The sequence below is a fragment of the Talpa occidentalis genome, unplaced genomic scaffold, assembly GCF_014898055.3.
Source record: "Talpa occidentalis isolate TD23 unplaced genomic scaffold, MPIMG_talOcc4v2.1 talOcc4.12, whole genome shotgun sequence".
Lineage (NCBI taxonomy): Eukaryota > Metazoa > Chordata > Mammalia > Eulipotyphla > Talpidae > Talpa > Talpa occidentalis.
In genome coordinates, this window is record NW_023601212.1 from 27,582,196 (window position 1) to 27,603,323 (window position 21,128).

Sequence of the window (21,128 nt, forward strand, 5' to 3'; positions counted from 1 at the left end):
GCTTTAAAATTCAAATGGAAAAATAAATAACTGACAATAGCCAAGAAGATTTTGTAAAAAAAAAAGGGGGCGGGGAGGGAATATATGTACTGCTAGATAATAAAACTCCCTAGAAATCCACAATAATGAAAGTGGAATGGTCCTGTAATAGGATCGTATCTTAGTACATTAGAACAAAACAGAGTCCAGAAACAGGCACATGTATGCATAATATAACCCATCTACATGTAGGGCTCCATCTGGCCCAGGATATATGGAGAATTATGTTCAAAGACAATAGAACTCTGACCACAGAAGCCTTCACATAAAGACCTTTAGTTTTCTTAGAGGAGTATATTCATGGATTATATACAGTAAAGTCCCTAAAATGTTTTTCAGAAATCTTCTGAACAGTCTGTGCTCTCCCCAGATTTGCAGACTCATGGCAACCTTTGAAAGTGTGTCCCTCTTTCTGATCCCCATGGGGTCCTGGTTTTTGCCTCCTCCTCCCACTTCCACCCCCTTCATGCTGCAGGACCACAGTGGCATTCCCCATTCGTGACCCCTTCCTAAGAGGAAGCCCCGGAGAAGGGTAGTTCTTTTCCCAATTTGACTGCTTGTCTAGAGAGCAGGAGAATCTCAGAAATCTGGTGACCAAAATCCCCCAGTAAATCCTCTGAATTCTGATGAACAAAAGTACCCAACTTCATTTAATTGGGAGCTTAATATATTTTGAAACTAGCATTGTCAATATATGATCTTTGGATTGCTGTCTATCCATTTAGAAAAAAAAAGTGAGAATTATATTTTATAAAATAAACACTTAATAACTCTATTTCAGTAGATTAGCATACACTTGACTAGATTTGGAACATATTTATGTTTTTACATGTACATAAGAAGAATTATGGAATTTTATCTGTAAGATTTGGAGTTGATGAAACAGTGAGGGGAGACTTTTACTTTATTTCTGAATGGTTTTGAATTTCTTTAAAAATGTGTAATCCTTTGGTAATAAAAGCAAATGGCAATTAAAATACTTACTTTAAAAACATCTTTTTAATTGTTTTGTAAAATTTTGTTATTTTAGTATTTACTTTGAGTTTTAACAAATGTGAAAATTTATATAACCACTACCGCAATCAAAGTACAAATGGTGGGCCTCCCCTGGTGGTGCAGGCGGTTGAGCGCAGCACTGTGAAGCTGTCCACAGGCTCTGTAGCGCGGGTTAGATCCCGGCTGGCCGGCGAGGGTCCCACATGGCACAGCAGACCTCTCCTGTCTCACCCGCTGCTCCCTCAGCAGTGTATTCCTTCAGTCTGCCTGTTCTGTTCGCTGCTCTGTCTCTGGGAATCTTCTTACCCTCCCACACATCTGGCCTGTACCCCAGTTCTTGTATAAATAAATAAATCTTTAAAAAATATACAAATGGTCCTCTTACTTACTGTCCCCCAATTCCCTGGGGTAGTTACACCTTTAGATATTTTCTAGGTTCTATGTGGTTTACCTAGTTACTCTCCACTTATATACTGTCATGCTTTGTTTAACACCAGGACACTATGCATTTCTGCATAGTGGTAGTTAAGTGATTTTGTCATCGTGTAAGTGTCATGGAGTACACAAAGCTCCACACCTAGGGTAGATCAGTAGTTCATTGGGGGTCAGATGATGACTGAAATGTGACACATGATTGTATAGCTCTAACAGTTACATTGTAGTCCACATTATAACTGTACCTCAATTTATTTAATCATTTTTCTATTGACACATATGTGGGTTATTTTCCCTTTTTCACTATTATAAACAAGGCTGCTGTGAATATACTTGGACATGAATGTTTACACACACAGGCAAATAGCTCTCAAAGGGTGGAATTTTGTGCCCAGAAATTTGATAGTTATGACTTAGTTTGTCCTTCTAAAAGATTATACTGTTTTTCACTCTCACCAACAATATATGAAGCTCCATTTCCCTATATCCTTGCCAACACTAAATATTACCACACTTCCAAAATACTTTTCAATGTTAGGTTAAAAAAATATTTCACTCTCTTTCTTACAACAGAGAAAACTGAAACTGGCGATTTAAAGACTACTGACAGGTAGATTACTACCCACATTCTGTATTCTTAAGCCTAAATTTCTAGGTTATCAATTAGCCTGGCTCATAAAGACAGACAATTCCTTTTCAAAGAAATGGCAGAGTTAAAGGAGTGAAGTGATTTGAGACAAGAAATATATAAAATTTCACATACTTTTTTCAAGAGGTGGTGTTTTATATACTGGCATTTTATATACTGGCAGGTCTAAAACCACAGACCCAGGTATCTTAATTTTACTGCTATAAAATACTATTCCCAGAAGATTTTTAAATTAAAAAGAATCCACAACATAAAACCTCAAGTGTTAGTGTTGGCTGAGAGGTAAGAGTAGTCATAGCCCTTGGTGATTTATTATTTAACAACTTTGTGGTTTCACTGGGCCTTATTGGAAGCAGTCAAAGAACAAGAGAAGTTACCTGTTTTCATAAGTGTGACTGGGGTCCAGAACAGAAGCACAGGATGAATAAGAGGAGAAATGCCAACCCAGTGAAGAGAGAGAGAACACAGATAGCCCCTGGGTGCTTTAGGACGTTGGTTGGCATAACTCAGAACGACTGGTGTTGGTTGATTCAGTGTTCACCTTGCCTTTGTAATGAGTTGTCAGACTGGGCTGAACCCCAAAGGGCAGCCCCTGAGTCTTCTTTATTTTCATTGGTTATCAAGATGGGCTTGGGATGAGAGGTATTTTTGTGGCACCAATCTATTAGATTTTGAAGGATTTTTGGAAACTATTACATTTACTGGCTTTACAGATGACAAAACCAAGGTGCAGAGAGAGAAAATGATTTACATAGGTAATGATCATGACATTTTAAACCTGATACTATTCAATAATGACAGGGAAGCACTCTTTTACTTGAACTTTTAAGACATAACAGATTCTTGGACAGAAAAGTACCCTTGCCTTGAGATTCCTAAAGCGGGTGTGGCACATAGTTAGTATGTGTGCACCAGCTCCTCCTCCCCACATGCCAGTGGCAGACATCATTAATCAACTCAGCCTGCTTTCCTCAGTCAGTCTGAGGAATCCCCTTTAGCACAGTAATGGAGGCAGCCAGTCACAATGGGCCTGAGTTTTTGTGCAAATTGAAATCTATCTGCCCCCCTCTCCTTAGTGATGTATCCACATGATTCATGATGTGGTGATAATAGCAGAAACCAGAAGAAATTGGTTTGTTTCCTGAATCTGCTTATTCTTAGCTCTGTGATCCTAGGCAAATAACCTATCTGGGACTGTTTCTTTTTCTTGAAATGAAGGAGTTGAATAAAATAATCTTTTAGCGTTCTTCCAGCTCTGAAAAATATGATGATTCAAGGTCTATAAACCCCCTCACGAGGAATTTATAATTACAATCATGTCTTTTTTTTTTTTTTTTTAATAAAGACCATAGTTCTCAGGCACTTTTTAATAAAGACCATAGTTCTCAGGCATCTATTTTGGAGTTTGTAAGTATATCTAGCATTTTTAGACTAGGTCTTTTCATCTATACAGTTTCATTAACCCATACCTCTGAAACCAGAATTAAGGGGTTCAAATGGGAGAAAGAGTGGATAGGTTGACTTAAAGCCAGGACACTCTTCTTGGCGAGGGGGACTGGAATGTTCTCACACAGCCTGGAGAGAGCTGTTGTGTCCTGCCCACCCAATCATAGCTCTTGAGTTGCCTCTTCATTCCCTACCTTCATTTGCACCTCCTTAGGATGCACAGGCCAGCCAGTCAGACAGGTCTCTGCAAGTGGCCTTCTGAGGGCCCCTGGCTGCCTTCCAACCTGCTCACTGTGTGACCTGCCTCCCTGCTTGTCTTCCAGGCCCCGCTTCCCTTCGGGCCTATCCTCTCCTCTCGGTCATCACCCGGCAGCCCACAGTCATCTCTCATCTGGTCCCTGCCACCCCTGGAATCACCCAGGCATTGTCACGCCACCCGGCCCCAGAGGCTCCTTCTGCTGAGACCCCAGGTGGCGAGGCTCTGGGCAGCAGTGAGTCGGAGACAGAGCAGCCCACCCCCCGGCAGAAGAAGCCCCGCCGGAGCCGCACCATCTTCACCGAGCTGCAGCTCATGGGCTTGGAGAAGAAATTCCAGAAGCAGAAGTACTTGTCCACCCCAGACAGGTGAGGAGTCAGAATGGGGGCTGCCTGAGGTGAAGGCCCTTGAGGAGGGAGCGCCTTGTGCTCTTGGTACAAGGGTTATTTTAGAGATGCTTGACATGGGTAGGAATTTATTTCTCGCTCACTTCATCTCAGCCTTGGTTTAACAGAATCCAGCCCACAAGAATTCATCGCAGTCAGCCCCAGGAACCTGCCCGTTGCAGAATTTATGCTCCATTCTGGGTCTCTTTGTTTTAACTTAACTACTCCCATGTAATAAGCAAGACAAATCTCAGTAAATGGTTGCCCAGGCTCTCATCTGGCAAGCATGTTTGGTTTTTAAAGCCACTTAAACATGCTGTGGTATAGCAGGGGAGCGGGAGGGAGGGAGTCCAAACAGGGGAGGGAAGAGCAAGAGGGACTATAGTGATGGTTCATGGGTGAATTGGTGGTGGGAGATTTATGGGGATTTATTTATTTATTGCACAAAAATGAATAACAATATAAGAAAAAAATAAATAAACATGCAGTGAGACTGACCTGGAATTGTGGTCCAGGAGCTTCTCCCCACCCTTCCACCCCCAGTGGCTCTGTCTGCTGGCCTGGTGACAGCTGAACTGGGATTCCAGGAGCTAGTCCATGTCTCAGTGGATTTGATGTTACTAAGCCACAACCACTTCACTGAGACCAAATGAGAATCCCTTCTTTAAACATATTAGAGATCCAGATGAGGCGAATGTGACCTTTGCTTTAGTTGGAGACTTCAATATCTTTTTTATTTTAATATCTTTAATTATAAAACACGCAAGTGTGTGTCTTCTCTTGTTCCTTCAGACTCACTCTGGAGATGAATGAGCTCCTAGGAGATCCTGTTTACTGAGATGATGTTCTAGGTCTTTCTTTTCTCCTTTTGCTCGCTGTCTTTCCCTGTCAGGTTTGACTCCAGTCCTAATAAAGAGAAAGGAAAAGAAACTTTTCCTTGGCCTCTCATAAGCCATTTATTTACTAATTGTTTGATGAAAGTTTCAGTGAGAGAAGTGTCTGCAAATCACTGACTTAAAAGAGAATCTTTTACCAAGTCAATAAATTGTGTACCCACCTGCTGTTCGCCAGGCTTCGCCTGTGTGCTGAGCATTGCAGCAGGGGTGATGGTCCAGAAAGTACTAGAAGAGAACCTTATATTACATTAACTGTAGTACAGTGAGCTGGGTATGGGTGCTGGTGTGTTACTGAGTGTGTCAGATGGGATTAGGGAAGGCTTCTCAGAGGAAACAACATTTTACTTGAGCTTTGCTCCAGGAGGACATGGATATGTCACAGAAGGCACAGAAGCATGTTTGCTGGACATGTTGAGGGAACTGCAAGTGGGTGGACATCTCCAGCACAAAGTGTGAATCAGGATGTGGTAGGAGGGGAGGCTGCAGTGGGGCAAACAGCTCGATTCTGGAAGGGACTCGTATGCCTGGCCAAAGAATGTGGACTTTGTAGTTTACATGATGGGTTAGTAGCCATTATGACCTGGAAACAACATGGCCAGCTTTACATTTTAGAATCCTCAATTTAGTGGCACCATAAATGATTGATGTGAGAAAGAAAAGCAGGGAAATCAGTTAGGAGAGAGTCTAGGGAAGACCTGAATGAAGGTGGAGGCAATGAGAATAGAGATGAGAAAATAATTAAAGAACAGTTTTAGTATGGGATGAGCAGAATCGACATTGGGTTGAGGAAGAGAGAGGAGAGAGAATTCTGTGGTTCCTGGCTGGACCATAGGTAAATAGGGATGCCAGTAGATGAAGTTGCAAGGCAGAGGACAGTGAGTTTGGTGGCGAAAGCATGAGCTCTGCTTTGGACATGAGCATTTGGGGTGTCTTCAGTGGACGATGAAGACAGGTCTATGGATTGGGGATTAATAGCTAGGGTCTCTGGTATTAAGTGACTGTTTTGATGCCCTCCATCATATAATGGGGGACCCTGATGTCTTTGGGAAACCAGATTGAGTGGGCACCATTATTTATGAATTGCATGGTGGTGCATAAAAAGAGTTTTGATATGTTTAGGTAAAATTTTAGACTTATCTTCTAGAAGTCAGAATTTTTTAACAGAAATACCAGTTCCTAGTAGACTTCCCAGGGCTTCCTGATACCTGCCCAGGCATTTCTCAGGTGACCCAGTCAGGATTGATTCACTTGCCTGGGGAGGACACCATCTGGCTGGCAGGGAGGCTGCTCCTTACCCCACCCTCTCAAATGTCCCTCCCCTCCATACGTGACCAGGGCCATGGGCGCTCCCTTCTCCAGCACTGCTCTCCCTCTTCCTCTGTGTTGTTTGTTTCCTTCGTTTCCTAGGTGACCTTATTTAAGTGAATATGCAGGGAAGTGAGAATTTGTAACGGTGGCAGGTAATGAGAGAAAGCTGATGACAGGGAAGCGTGATTTTGTAGCCAGAGTGAGTCAAGGGCGCATTTTTCCCAAATGAGCTAACACCATTTGCTAATGCAGCGGCAGAGCTGTGCACTGAATCTTCCACTGACTAATGCACCTGACGGCCTCAGGTGAACCGGCTGAGGAGGCATGCTGGGAGCCCAGGGGGCTCCAGGGGGGAGTGAGAAACCAGAAGGATGCTCTTTCCTCCCACCCTCACTGCCCCCTGGATTCTTAGTTCTAAATGAATGGCTGCTTGGAAGGCAGTGCTCATTTAGTGGGATGGCTAAGTGCTATTTGGCACTGGCTATTTATTAGCTTCAGTCTGTTAATTACTTTCAATATAACTGTCAACTTCCAGTAGCCCTTTTACTGGGACAACCAGATATATGTGAATGCAGATTGAAGGGAGGTTCTGAGTTCCTTTGAAAGAAGACAGCTTTTATTCTTGGAGATGTAAAGCACTCTGCTCTGGGCAAGGAGGTCAGGCAGCTGCATTTGGGAGTGCAATAGTTAGCACCCAGAACCTTCCTTGCTAATACCCATGGTCTTCCTGGTGGTGAAGGTGGCTCAAGACTCCTCTGGTACAGAAAGTTACACTGAGAACTCACACCTGAGATTCTTCATGGCCCAGGCTGTGGCTGCAGGTCTATGTGACATAATGGACTTTGGTCCACAAAAGACAATCCTCAGAGAGCCCTTCAAAAATGGTGGTCACTGCTCAAGCTGTATCTAGGGTGCTCATCCCAAGTTGCTGCTTTAGCCATTGACACTGCCTTTAACTAGGGTTGGCCACAGGGAGGCAACTGGTGTTGGTCCTTTGAGTTGATGTTCAGTTCTTATCAACCTGTGTCAACACCCAGTCTCCTGGGGGAAGGTTGGGAGCTTGGTTCCCTTTCTCATTTCATATGCTGCACTCGGGAAATTCGTTGTCATTCCTTGTGATAGAGCATTCCTGCATTTTCTCCACTAAAGCCTGAGCTAGAGCTTCTCTTTGATAGAGCTAATGTGTACAAAAATGTGGTGAGCCCCTATGTAAAAGGAGGTATATAAGTCAGAGGTGAGTAGATTTAAATCCTGGCTCCACCTCTTACTCCAGGGATCATCTACTAGAGGACAGCAAAATTATTCTGTACAGAGCTAGACAGTAAATATTTTAGGCTTTGTGAGTCACAGGGTTGCTATCACAACTACTCAATATTGAGGTTGTAGCATTGAAAGCAGCCATAGACAATGTGTTAACAAATGAATGTAAACTTTATTTACAAAGGATTTGGCCACTGTTGCTGAGAGATTCAACTCCCTCTGAGCCTAGGAGCTCTCAGTTTTCAAATGGTAATAATTGTATGTACTTTCAGTGTTGTGAAAGGAACAAATAAGATTGCACATGTCAGGGGCTTAACCTGTAGCCTGGGACGCTGCGGTACTCAGGAAATGGTTGCTGCTTTGCTGGAATTAGTGCCAACTACACACTTCCCAGGAATGGCTTTGACATTCAGGATTTTTCAGAAGCCTACAGAGAAATGCAGAATTGTGGCTAGCAGTGGAATGGAAAGCAGGAGGCGTTGTGGATGTATTGTTTCTTTTGAAATCTGGCATTGTAACACTTTAGGACAGCTACCATGAATGACTCAATCCAGTGAAAAGCATCTTTGAGCTCTTGTTCTCAATTTATAATGTGGTAGGCATTTTTGTGGCTATAAAGGAAGCAGAAGACATACTCTACTCTTGCAGTTGAGTTAGGGAGGCAGAACTAACTCATCTGAAGCAACTAGACACCAGTGGAGAATCTGGAGTCATCTGGTGATGGCCGATCCATGGGAGGGTGTAGAGGAGATAACTCTTGTGAACTGAGGGGCCCTCGAGGTTCACCCACAGGAGGTGGGACTTGAGTTGGCTCCAGACTGATAAGTGGGATTCTTGGAAGGGAAATACAGCTTTACCCTTCCTTCTCAGTTTGGATATGAGGTCAGAATGTTACAGGATCAAAGAAAAGGCTCTATCAAGTCAGAAAAAGGACTTTGCAGTGAAGGCTCAGAAATTATTTTCAGGACCAATGTAGAGAGTAAATGTTTTCCGAGTGAGGCCCTACAAGCCCTGGGGTGTGGGCATCATTTTCTTAGCTACTTAGTGTTCCACCCATTGGTTTCTTGGGAGGAAAGCAAAGTTCTTTGGGGAAGAATTGGTTTAATGGGGGGAGATCTGTGCTTTGGTAGCACTGTCCGGAGCTAGCCAGCAGGACCTCATCTTTCTCCGGCTTTCCCTTTTCCTCATCCTTCCTTTATATGCCTTCTAGGTTGGACTTGGCCCAGTCTCTGGGACTCACTCAACTGCAGGTGAAGACTTGGTATCAGAACCGTAGGATGAAATGGAAGAAAATGGTAAGAAAGAAGAGAGTGAATTTAATCATATGCCCACCATAATGGGAAAAATTCTTACTACGGGGCTGGTAAGAAGGCAAGATGGACCATTTGGTGGTTTAGGCTCCAGAGATTGAAAAGCCTTTGAAGAAGTTGACTGGGAAGGAGGCCCCTTAAATAGTCAGATAAGCCATTCCTCCTGACCTGCATTTCCAAAGCTGAAGGATATTCTTTTTTCACAGTTTACTTAGAAATAAAGGGAAAAGAAAGCCCACAAGCTTTTCAGTTAGTTTTAACCCCACCTGCTAGCCTTTTCAAAGAACTTCCTTCCCCGCCCACCAGGAGCTAAGAATAGAAGACAGGGCTCTTTGTTGGTAATGGCATATAGAGCACATCTGCTCTTGTGGCTGTGTGTCTCCTCAAATGCGGTGAGTCTCCAATTTTATTGGGCATCAGAGTAACCTGGGTGGCAAGTATAAAGGCTGAACCCTAGGCCTCTCCCAGAATCCTGACTTCGTGTGTCGGGACAGTGCTGGGCACCTGGTTCCTCTAATGCACGTGGCATAGTGACAGTGGAGGGCCTAGCCCTAGTGCCTGGCTAATGAATCATCCCATCTTTGGTTTTTACATGAACTTTATTGGAATAAACATCTTTATATTGTAAGGAACTCAATTTCATACTAGTTTACCTATTTTTAAAAAAGCACTGTTAAACCCAAATTTTCCACAGTAACTGTTTCATTTCCAGTTTTGTAAAGCACAGGGGACAAGGCCAAAGTTCATAGAAAAAGGGATGCAAGGGGGATAGGGAAAAGTCCTGCTCTATTCTTTAGAGACCCGGTACTCCTGGCTTCCTACCTGGACCTTTCTCTCATGTGTCCAGAACTTTTTTTTTTTAATTAATTTATTTATTTATACAAGCACTGGGTACAGTCAGAAGCGTGGGAGAGTGAGAGAATTCACCAGACCAGAGGGGAGAGCAGAGCAGGCAGACGGATGAAGTACACTGCTGAGGGGAACAGTGGGCGGCAGGAGAGGTCTGTGTGCTGTGTGCCCGGCGGCTGGGGATCGAACCGGTACTGCAGAGGCTGCAGGCAGCTTCGCAACCCAGCGCTCAACCGCTGCACCACTGGGGAGGCCCATCATGTGTCCTGAACTTTATTGGCCCCTTTTTCCCTCATATGGATGAGGTGGTCCAGGCCTGACTGGATGACATTTTAATTCAATAAACCCTCTGGTCACAAGCATATTTCCAGGTGTTTCAAGGCTTGAATATGATATTTTCCACAAGCACCAAATAACTAACCCCACCTGCTAGGCTTTTCACCTGCTTAGCTCCTGGGTATTCTTTTTCTTTTCTTTTTTTTTTTTTTAAAGATTTTATTTATTTATTTATTTATACAAGCACTGGGGTACAGTCAGAAGCGCAGGAGGGTGAGAAAACTCACCAGAGCCAGAGGGGGAGGAGAACAGGCAGACTGACGAAATACACTGCTGAGGGGAGCAGTGGCGGCAGGAGAGGTCTGCACGCCATGTGGGACCCTCGCCGGTGGCCGGGGATCGAACTGGGGCTGCAGAGGCTGCTGGCAGCCTCGTAACCCAGCGCTCAACCGCTGAGCCACCGGGGAGGCCCTTCTTTTTCTTTCTTAAAATTGATTTACTATTGGTTCTCAATGCTATATAAGTTTCACACCTCGATAAATGTATAAACCACACCACCACCAAAGTTCTAGTACCAGTCACTTCTTTCAAATTGACCCCTCTACCCACCTTCCCAACCCCTGTACCCTCAACTTTGTATTTTTGTCCCATCATGGTTTTTCTTAAAACTTTAGTTCTTGCTGTTGCCTGCTAACAATGTGGAAAATAAACCACAATGGGGAAAAACAATTTAAAACCAATAAGGCAGCATCCATTAGATTCCCAGAAAGTAATTCCTGGGCAAATTTCATGGTTTACTCTTGGGAATTTGGCCCTGGGATGGGAGACTTTTCAGATGGAGGTAGCTTGACTTATGAGATCCTCTCTATGTGAGGCAGAGATGCCAGTCGTGTGAACCAACACACAGATATTGCATGCATGAACAAAAATGTTTAGCGTCTCTGTGAACCAGCTCGTGACCTAGGAACTACAGGAACTAAACAAAGAAAATATAATCTTGTCTTCATAGAATTTTTGATCTTGTTGGGGAATTGAGGCCCAGGAAGCAGCTAGAGAACACATTGTGATTAAGTGCTGGTGGTTGTTCATTACAGATTTTGAAGCCCATAGTTGTTCAGAAGAGAGTATTGGGGAAGGTGGGAGAAGTTGATATGGAGGGATAATTGGGATTCAGTTAACACAGACAGCCATTTCAAAACCTCCAGAATGCTAAGACACACATGAAACTGGCTGCAGAAGCCTTTTGGGGGAACTGATCTCTTAAAGAATCAGATTTGGGAGTGAGAAACTCTGGGCTGTGTTCCCAAGCTTGCCCCTCCCTGGCTGATTTTGGGCAAGTCCCTTCACCGCTTTCTGGTGCAAGTTCCACCACCCACCTCCCTCCTCGTCAATCATCGTCATCAAAATCAATGTCTCCCGAAAGGCAGGGGTATTGTTTAAATTGGTTATCAGCGATCTTCTCATGAGTCAGATGATTAAGGAATTGACAGCCTGCCACCTCTGTCAGCACCGCCCAGTGCCTGTGGGACAACGCGTGTGCCGGTGCCTCTGACGTCACTTGTTTTTCACAAGCTGCTGTGCTGCCGGCACAATTGTGGGCTGGTTATTGATGGTTATCAATGTCATTTAAAGCAAAATGGAGGTAAAATAACTGAGCAGATTGAACCTCGGAGAGCATTCCCCAGGCCAACCACATTCAGGTCCTTCTAGGGAGCGCGGGCACCAGCTCTTGTTCATTTTAGCAGCCATTTATTTATTTATCTATTTTTTAATTTTTTTAAAGATTTATTTATTTATTTATACATGAACTGGGGTACAGGCCAGATGCATGGGAGGGTCAGAGGATTCACTAGAGACAGAGTGGGGAACAGAACAGGCAGACTGACTGAAATACACTGCTGAGGGGAGCAGCGGGCATGACAGGAGAGGTCTGCTGTACCATGTGGGGCCCTCGTTGGCCGGCCGGGATGGAACCCCTGCTGCAGAGGCTGTGGACAGCTTCACAGCGCAACGCTTAATCACCTACGCCACCAGGGGAGGCCCAGCCATTTATTTATTGATCACTTACTTTCGCCAGGCATTGGAGATGTGAAGACAAGATATGAACCCATCCATTTAAAAATAACATTTAGTAAAGGTACTTTGTCAGGTGGAGGAGGACACAGACCTATAGACTAGCAATTGTACACAGTAATCGCAGTGAGGTCAGCGGTGATTTATTTACAGGGCTCAGGATCAGTCAAGGGGTCACTTCACAGGGAAGGTTTTGGTGTGTGAGTGGAAGTGCGTCACGGGCAGAAGGAAAGGGGCACTGGCAGTGCTTCAGAACAGCCAGAGCCCGAAGGTGAGTGATGCTGTTCAGTTGTGGGTCTGGATCCTGCCTTTCCCAGGACAGCGAGGTATTGTCGGGGTGCGGATTGCTTCATATATTGTGCTGGTAAAACTCTTTCAAGGCTATCTCTTCAGGTAATGGGGAGGAAAAGAAAAAGATAATTGGGTAATAAAGATGTCTCAAGGCTAGTAACCTAATTGGAACTGGAAAAAGATTAGCACTTGATTCTCAGAGTTATTCACACGACTGCCAAGGACAGGGCTGCCAAAACCAAGATAGCATCTCTGACTAGTTTTTACCGGTCAGCATTTGTAACCTATAGCGGGTTGGGTAAATTTAATCTTGCACATTAGATGGGACACTCACCCTCTATTCCATTTCTGTTTGGCTCTAGTTCCAGTCGGAGCCACAGTGTTTTGCAACAGGCTCATTATTTGGTGGTCTTTTTCAGCTCTAAATTGCAATTCCTGTTTGGGGAGGGGCCCCCCTCCCTCACCCCATCACAGAATCGGGTGGGCCACATACCATGCGTCATAAACATCTTTCGCACTGAAAATCTCCAGATAGTCAACAATTCTGTGAAATTGTTACCACTTGCTATCTGTGTGATCTCAGGCAGGTTACTTAACCTCTGTGTGCCTGTTTCCTCATCAGTCAATGCCTACTATATACCTTATAAGGCTGTGGTATTAACTGAGTGAATCCCTGTAAAACTTGGAAGAGTACATGCTGTCCTGTAGGGAGTCAAGAAATGTCAGCTGCTCTTCTTCTTCTTATCATTTTATTACAAAAAATAGTCATTATTTTTATTCATACACACAAAATTCATGTCTCCAGAGAACCCAGACTTTGGATGCTAGGGAAGATAAACTTAACATGAATTCTGCAGGTTTCTGAGACTCTGAACTTTTCTTGCAGTGAAGAACAGTCCAGGGTATTTGGCCTTTCTTATTCTCCACATGCCAGCCTTTCCCCAGTCAGTGCCATGGCATTTCAGGCCTCGCTTGGGAGACGGTGGGCCGCGTCACGTTTAGGCCAAGAAAGTCTACTAACCAGTGAGTGGGGAAGGAAGTCACTTGGACAATCTGAACTTGCTTCTTAGTTTCACAGAAACAGTGGTCTGTGGCCTTCACTATTCCACTGTGCTGCACATAAATAGAGAAAGGAAGAATACAAGTCCCCCTGTGAAGGAGTCGATGACCTGGGGTCTGCTGGGAGATTGGGTAGTTGCAAATAAATATTGAAATCAGAAATCACGGCTACACATTGTAGATATCCTCGCACATCCTTCCCAGTGGAAACCTGCTAAGAGTGCTAGAATGGTCAGGGGTTTTGCATTTAAATCTATGCTCTGCCCTTGAAATGCAAGGTCCCTTCACCCTTTGGCCATACAAATCACTTCTGCCTGCTCAGTGTCTTCTCTGAAAAGTGGGGGAGGCAGAAGATTCCTTCCTGCACTAGCATTCCACGCTGCAGTCCAGCTCCCCCCCACCCCCCAGTCTCTCACTGAAGCACCGAGGGAAGGAAGCAAAGCCTTGCATTGATATCCTCAGCAACAGGATATCTGAATATCTACTTTTAGAGTTGTCAGGAAGGTCATAGCAGGCATGGCTAATAAAGGTAAATAGTGCCATAGTGTTTTCCAAATGGCATGTGACGTTGCCTACAATGGGTTACCTGACCTTTCTAGACCAAATGGCTAAACTGACTCTAGGACTTATTGGGGAGGAGGGGTCGTGGGAGAAGGGCCACGGGGTGCATGAGATTGTGCAGCTCCTGGTGTGGGGTGGTGGTGAGATAATTGCATGTCTCAGGTGTGCTGGGAGGCAGGAGGCCAGAGGTCGAATGCGGAAGGCAGCCAAGAAAGTAGTTGTCTTCTAATTATTGCTTGTGCTGGAATGTTTTATTCCATTTAGAAAATGGTCTGACTGTTTTGATTTTTCTTCATGCAGTAGGAAAACAGCCAGGTGGGGTCTATCCAAGCTGTGTGGGTGGTGTTCTCTAATTGCTGGGCTGGACTTTTTTTTTTTTTTTTTTTTTTTGCCAATTAGGTGGCTTCCTTAGACCTGCCCTTTTATAACTTGATTACTACATGGGGCAACTTAATTTTGTATAACCTCTTTCATACCTAGTGCAGCTGCTTTCAACATGTAAATTTTATCTTGGCACATTTGGGTGCTTTCAACAGCCTGTGCTCAAAATCAGATCCTGACTTATGTGAAAAGGAATATAGGGACATCTTCTCCCTAGAGGTGGATTCTGTCAGCATCTGTACCGTGTGAAAGTTCCCCTTCACAGCTTTGTGTTAGCTGTTTGGGTGGTAAGGACAGTGACTGAGCAGATTGAAAGATAAAAGGAGGTAAATATTTGAAAACTTTTGTTTTCTTCAAACCACACACAAAAGTTAACTCAAGATTATAGATCTAAGCATAAAAGCTAAAACTAGAAAACTGTTAGATAAAAAATAAAAGAACTGGATTAGGCAAAACCTTCTTAAATATGACACCAAAAGCACAAGCAACAAAACAAAAAAATAAATTGGACTACATCAAAATTGAAAATTTTTGTGCTGTGAAGGACATCAGTAAGGAAGTAAAAAGGCAGCAAACAGAATGGAAGAACATATTTGCAAATTTCATATCTGATAAGGGACTTGTATCAGAATATATAGAGAAATCTTACAACTCAGTAATATAAAGACAACCAGATTAATAAACGGGCCTTATTTTAGGATTTATCTTCAAAGATCAATAGCTGACCCATAAGCACAGGAGAAGATGCTTGACTTTATTAGTCATCAGGGGAAGGCAAATCAAAAACACAATGGAGGGCCTCCCCAGTGGCGCAGCGGTTGAGCGCTGGGTTGCGAAGCTGCCCGCGGCCTCTGCGGCGCCGGTTCGATCCCTGGCTGCTCCCTGGCCACCAGAGGAGGGTCCCACATGGCGCGCAGACCTCTCCTGCCGCCCGCTGCTCCCCTCAGCAGTGTACTTCGGTCCTTCTGCCTGCTCTGCTCCCCGCTCTGGCTCTGGTGAATTCTCTCACCCTTCCACGCTTCTGACTGTACCCAGTGCATGTATAAACAAAACAAACAAACAAACCAGCAAACAAATAAATAAAAGCATGCCTCTATTAAAAAAAAAAAAAAAAACACAATGGAGACAACATTTTACACACATCAGGATGGATAGGATAAAAATTCATAATAACAAGTGCTGGCGAGGCTGTGAGGAAGTGGAACCTCTTGTGTGGCTGATTGGAATGTAGGATGATATAGCTGCTTTGGAGAACAAACTGGAAGTTCCTTAAAATATTAAACATAGGGCCTCCCTGGTGACGCAAGGGGTTAAGACGCAACCTATGAAGCTATCCACAGCCACTGCAGCATGAGTTCAATCCCTGGCCAGAGAGTTACACACATGGCGCAGCAGACCTCTCCTGACTTGCCCGCTGTTCCTCTCAGCAGTGTATTTCATTCAATCTGCCTGTTCTGATCCCCACTCTGTCTCTGGTGAATCTTCTCACCCCCCACACCTCTGGCCTGTACTCCAGTTCTTATATGCATAAATAAATAAATCTTTAAAAAAATATTACACATAGAATTTTCACTTCTGGGCAGGTATCTAAAGGAAATAAAAGCAAGGACTTGAACAGATATTTGTACACCCATGCTCATAGCAGCATGATTCACAATAGCCAAAATAGGGACATAAACCAACTGATGAATGGATAAATAGAATGTGGTATGTCCATACAATGCATATTATTTGGCATTAATGAGGAATGAAATATGATGCATGCTACAATATGAATAACCTTGAAAACATATGATGAGACGCAAGTCACGTGGTTGCCTAGGGTTGTGGGGGGAGGGGTTTAGGAGAAATGGGTGTGGTTGCTAATGGGTATGGTGTTTTTTGAGGGGGAGTGATGAAATGTTCTAAAATTAGATTCTAGTGAGAGTACACAATTCTGTGACTACTAAAAATCATTAAGTTGAATATTACACATGGAGAGATACATGGTATGTAAACCAGAGCTCAACAAAGCTGTTTTTTCTTTAAAAGAACTTACGGCTTATGAAGTTATAATATTCTTACAGGTCAGCACCAGGATCTTCTAGCTGCTCTTAAAGGAAAGATGTCATCGGTAAATATTTAGTGACTATTGGCTTCATAGAAAGATAGTTGGAGATTAGATGCTTGGGTACAGGATGGGAGTAGTTGGGTAGTTAGGTATGCAAGCAACAAAAACCATGCCACTCCTAATTATCTGTGCTAATCCAACTCTCCCTGAAGCCCTTCTTACTAGCTGCCCAGAAAATCAACATTATCAAGCAGGGTTCAGTGCCAACACAGGAAGGAGGTCTATTATACTCCAAAATAACATGTAAACAGTCAAAAAAATTATGCCTGACTAACTCGCAGTATCCTTTTGTGGGTAACAAATTAGGATGGTACATGTGCAACTCCTTTAAAATCAGCAAATGCCGTCTGGAGTACTGTTGTTCTGCTGTTTTCTCCAACTCTATGGAAAGGCTTGTTGGGAAAGCTTAGTCCATTTGATGACAGTTGTTGGATGCCTGCTATGTGCACAGAGTAGGAGGGGCAGGGAGGTAGACATGCAGTGACAGTCACTTATGCAATACACTCTGGTGGGGAGTGTATAGGGCACTCAGAGGGCATGTGGTGAAAAGCATTCAACTTAGACATGGAAGATCAGGAAAGGCTCCTAGCACTGTCTAAGCTAGTTAATGAGGTGAGGAGGGTGGGAGGCAGATTCAGGGCAGAGATCTGCTGTTCTGGCATTTTCATAAACACTATCTGTTGGTCACCCTCACCATCACCCTGTTGGATAAGGTATTATTATTATTATTATTATTTTAAAAGATTTATTTATTTTTATACAAGAGCTGGGGTACAGGCCAGAGGCGCAGGAGGCTAAGAGGATTCACCAGAGACAGAGCGGGGAGCAAAACAAGCAGACAGAGCAGTGGGCGAGACAGGAGAGGTGTGCCGTGCCATGTGAGAATCTCCCTGGCCGGCCGGGAATCGAACCTGCGCTGCAGAGGCTGCAGACAGCTTCACAGCGCTGTGCTCAACCCACTGCGCCACCAGGGAGACCCGAGATAAGGTATTGTTATCTCCATTTCACAGATTAGGAAACTGAGGCTCAGTCTTTAAAGGACTTTCCCAAGACAAAGCATATAAACAGCAAACAATTTAATCTATTTTGCATTCAAAGCTAGAACACTTTTCACTGCTCTGCTACTTCTTTAAACAATGCAAGACTATATGTTTTATATCACCTCTTTCATGAGTAGAGAAATACTTTTACATAATCATTGTTGAAAATTAGAAATATGGAAACAACATAAAGAAAAACATTTAAAGTGTTTCCTTGATTCTGATACTGCAAGCAGGGTGGTGTATAGTTGTTTTGTCTCCAAATTGGATTGTGCTGGCTGATCACCTGTTTTTTATGAAAATGTTAATATTTCCCATGTCATTGAACATTCTCCTACGCGATCATCATAATGGTTATACACCATTCTCTCTTTGAGATGTAGTATAATTATCATATGGTAAAAATTTTAGGGTATTTTCCCTCCAATTTCGGCTGTTATAACCAATTTTGTGATGAACATTTTTGCAGATCAATCTTTATCTCAGCCTTTGATGCGTTCCTCAGGTTTAATTATTTGAAGTGGAATATCTGTGTCAAATGGCATGCAGGTTTTAAGACTTGTGCTTTGAATCCTCAGATTGCCTTGTTAAAAGGTTAACCAATTACACTTTCACACTGGAGTATGTTTATTTTACTGCTTGCTACTTTGAACTTGTTAGTTCAATAAATGTCACCTTACTGCCTTCATTGGTAATCTCTTCAATGTTCATTTCTTTCCTTATTTTTAAAACATGTTTATGATCATTTTATTTAATGCCAAAATATGTGATGTGAACTAAGTGTGCATTGCACATTTGAAAAATGCTTCTTTGCAGACTGAAGGCGAAAGGCTGAGAAAGCTTTTTGCTAAACTCTGTGACCTCGCTGCTGAGAAGGTGATTTTGATGCTGTTTGGTTGTGAAAGTGGAGGGAGGGAATCATTTCTTAAATTTAATAACCATTTTTCACCCCCTTAGGTTCTCAAAGGTGGACAGGAAGCACCCACAAAACCCAAAGGTCGCCCCAAGAAGAACTCCATCCCCACATCAGAGGAGATTGAAGCTGAAGAGAAGATGAACAGTCAGGCCCAGAGCCAGGAGCACCATGAGCCCTGCCAGGGACAGGAGGAGCTCTGTGACGCCCAGGAACCCAAAGCGCCTGATGTCCCCTTAGAGGCAGCTGAGCCCGCAGGCCAGTCCCCAGAGCTGCCCATAGCCTCTTCTTCGGAACCCCCACCATCAAGCTAAAATAAAACTCTTTGGGGGGAAAAGGGAAGATGGGAAGAAGGGGAAGAGACAAGGCAGGGAGAATAGGGAAAGAATAACTTCCAAATGCTGAGTAAACTGGGGAGAAGAGAACAACTTGTCCCCCTCCCTCCACAGTTCTCAGTGGCATTTTCACTGCAAGCATTTGAAGACTTGCTTGCCTTAGGCCTTTCTCTGCTTTAGCCACAGGGATGCCCTTGATTAAGGGAGACAGTGCCTTGGAACTGCCTGCTCCAGCTGGGGTGACAACTTGGGGCTGGGTACCAGAGGCCTGCCCACATTGCAAGCCCCACCTTGGTGTGCAATGGGGGGCATGCTTGCTTGCTCCCTGCCAGCGCCCCCCCGGGCAGCCAATCATCAAAGCAAAGAGATATGGAGGTGCATGGGCAGCAAGCCCAGGTTCCTTGCTGATTCAGCACTTATTTCTGTAGTTCTTAAAAGAGAATTTATTGTTTTTGGTTGTTGCTTTTTTGTGGGGGAGGGAGGGTTGGTGAGGGTGGGCACAAAGAAGCTGGGGAAAGGGAGTTCCGAGTTATTAGCATTGTTTCTGAATAAAGTTTGTTTGTTTGAAGACACGTGTGCCTTTGTACCCATTCTAAGATGGTCAGGTGATCCAAGAACTGATAAGTTCTTGCTTATCAGTTTTCTTGCTTCATTAAATTGCCACCCTTGAGGCTGCAATTCAGGTATGTTAAGATAACTTTTATTTTTTAATTAAAAATAAATCTTTCAAAAGGATGGGGTGTTGTGTGTCTTCTGGGGAGTATATTTAGCCCTTCTTGTGTATGTCCTTTGGAAAGGGAGAGCCAATCATCTCCCAAGCTAGAAAAGAGAAGACTGGCCTGGCCACCTGTATCCTAATGCAGAGGGCAAATGGAAGCTGCAGAGATGCCTGGGGAGAGAAGGGGGCAGGGTATCTGCTGCTCTGCCTCGCGACCGCCCACTTCCTTCTGCCAGCAGCTCCACACTGGCCTTCCAACTTTAAAAACTGTTTTACTTTGAAAATAAAAAGAAAAAAAAAATAAACTGTTTTACTTTGAAAAAGAGACAATAAATGTATATGCTTTAAAAATCAAAATACATGAAAAGAAATCTTACTTTCACATCCCCTCCCATCTTCCCCTGCATTCCCTATAAGTAACCCTTTTTACTGGCGTCTTGTTAGTCTTCTTTATTAAGGATCCATTTGGATGATGGGCTCTGCAACTTTCAGCAAAAGACTACTGCACTACTTGGCTAGACACGCTGTTCTGCAATTTTAAATTTTAAATGATGTCCCCCTGATTTAATAAGACCAGGAAAGAGGTTGAGCCCAGACTTTCTAAAGTGAGAGCTTGACTCTGTTTCTTGTCTGATGGACGTGCAGAAAGGCCCAGAAACCCGTTCCCACAGGGCCTGCCTTTCTCATCGCTTCCTGGCAAGTTGGCTGGTGATACCCTACTTGTGGGCTGTCAATTATTAATTACACACTAACTCTGCCCAAAGTGGACTCGGAAATATAAACTGACTTTGGTAATGGCCTCAACTGGAAAGCAAGATCTGTTTCTGGTTCTGTAAAACACGTCGTATAATTCTTTTTAAAGTTAAACAGGGATCACCTGCTTGTGTTTAATAATCCGACAGAACGCGTCTCTCAATCTACACAGACAACCAGAAAAGGACTGCCGTTTGACTTTGCTCAGGCTGTGTCTTCATCCCCTTTTGCGATCGAGATGACAAAGAGAGAACAGTCTTTTCTTCATTCTTGTGAATAGACAAAGAAGGGAAGGACGTGGCCTCTGAGAACCAGTTGGTGCAGACCACACCCAGCGGCCTATGTGAGGTTCCTTTACCCAGCACTTGTGCTTGTGTGCACAGAGCTGCCTCCTTCACCTCTAGCCCACCCCAGTTTTATGATCTGCCTACCAGACGGTGTCACAATGAGCCAAAGAGTGTCCACAATGGCCAAAGTAAGTGGCTGGGTCTGAGCCAGTTTTATCTCCCTCCTACGGAAGTGTTCTGTCTTGCGCACCCCATCTCAAACAGGCTTTCATGTGGATTCTATTTCCTCTGATGGTTTTCGGGCTCTTGCCTTGGGCTCTCACATGCCCTTTTCCGAGGTGCAATTGCTGTTGCACAGATCTGTGTACACACACAGTATTCCTGTGCCTGGTGCCAGCACAGTTTCTGACTTCTAGCCCGAACTGGATCTGCTGTCCTTGGTATTGTTTCTTGGTTCTTCGGGTTCAGGGTGTTCAGGGGAAGCCTTCCTGTCTTTGAAGG

General features: G+C 43.9%; 1 protein-coding gene across 1 annotated transcript in view; it reads left to right on the top strand.

Annotated features, from left to right (window-relative positions):
* The window catches only part of BARX2 (BARX homeobox 2), a 68,892-nt gene extending 49,551 nt beyond the window's left edge, over nt 1-19,341 (top strand). Inside the window, exons 2-4 of the mRNA XM_037504344.1 lie at nt 3,889-4,189; nt 8,882-8,966; nt 18,579-19,341. Of these exons, the coding sequence (XP_037360241.1) occupies nt 3,889-4,189; nt 8,882-8,966; nt 18,579-18,848 (656 nt within the window). The 3' untranslated portion in view covers nt 18,849-19,341. The remainder of the gene's footprint in view (nt 1-3,888; nt 4,190-8,881; nt 8,967-18,578) is intronic.
* Nucleotides 19,342-21,128: the final 1,787 nt, after the last annotated feature.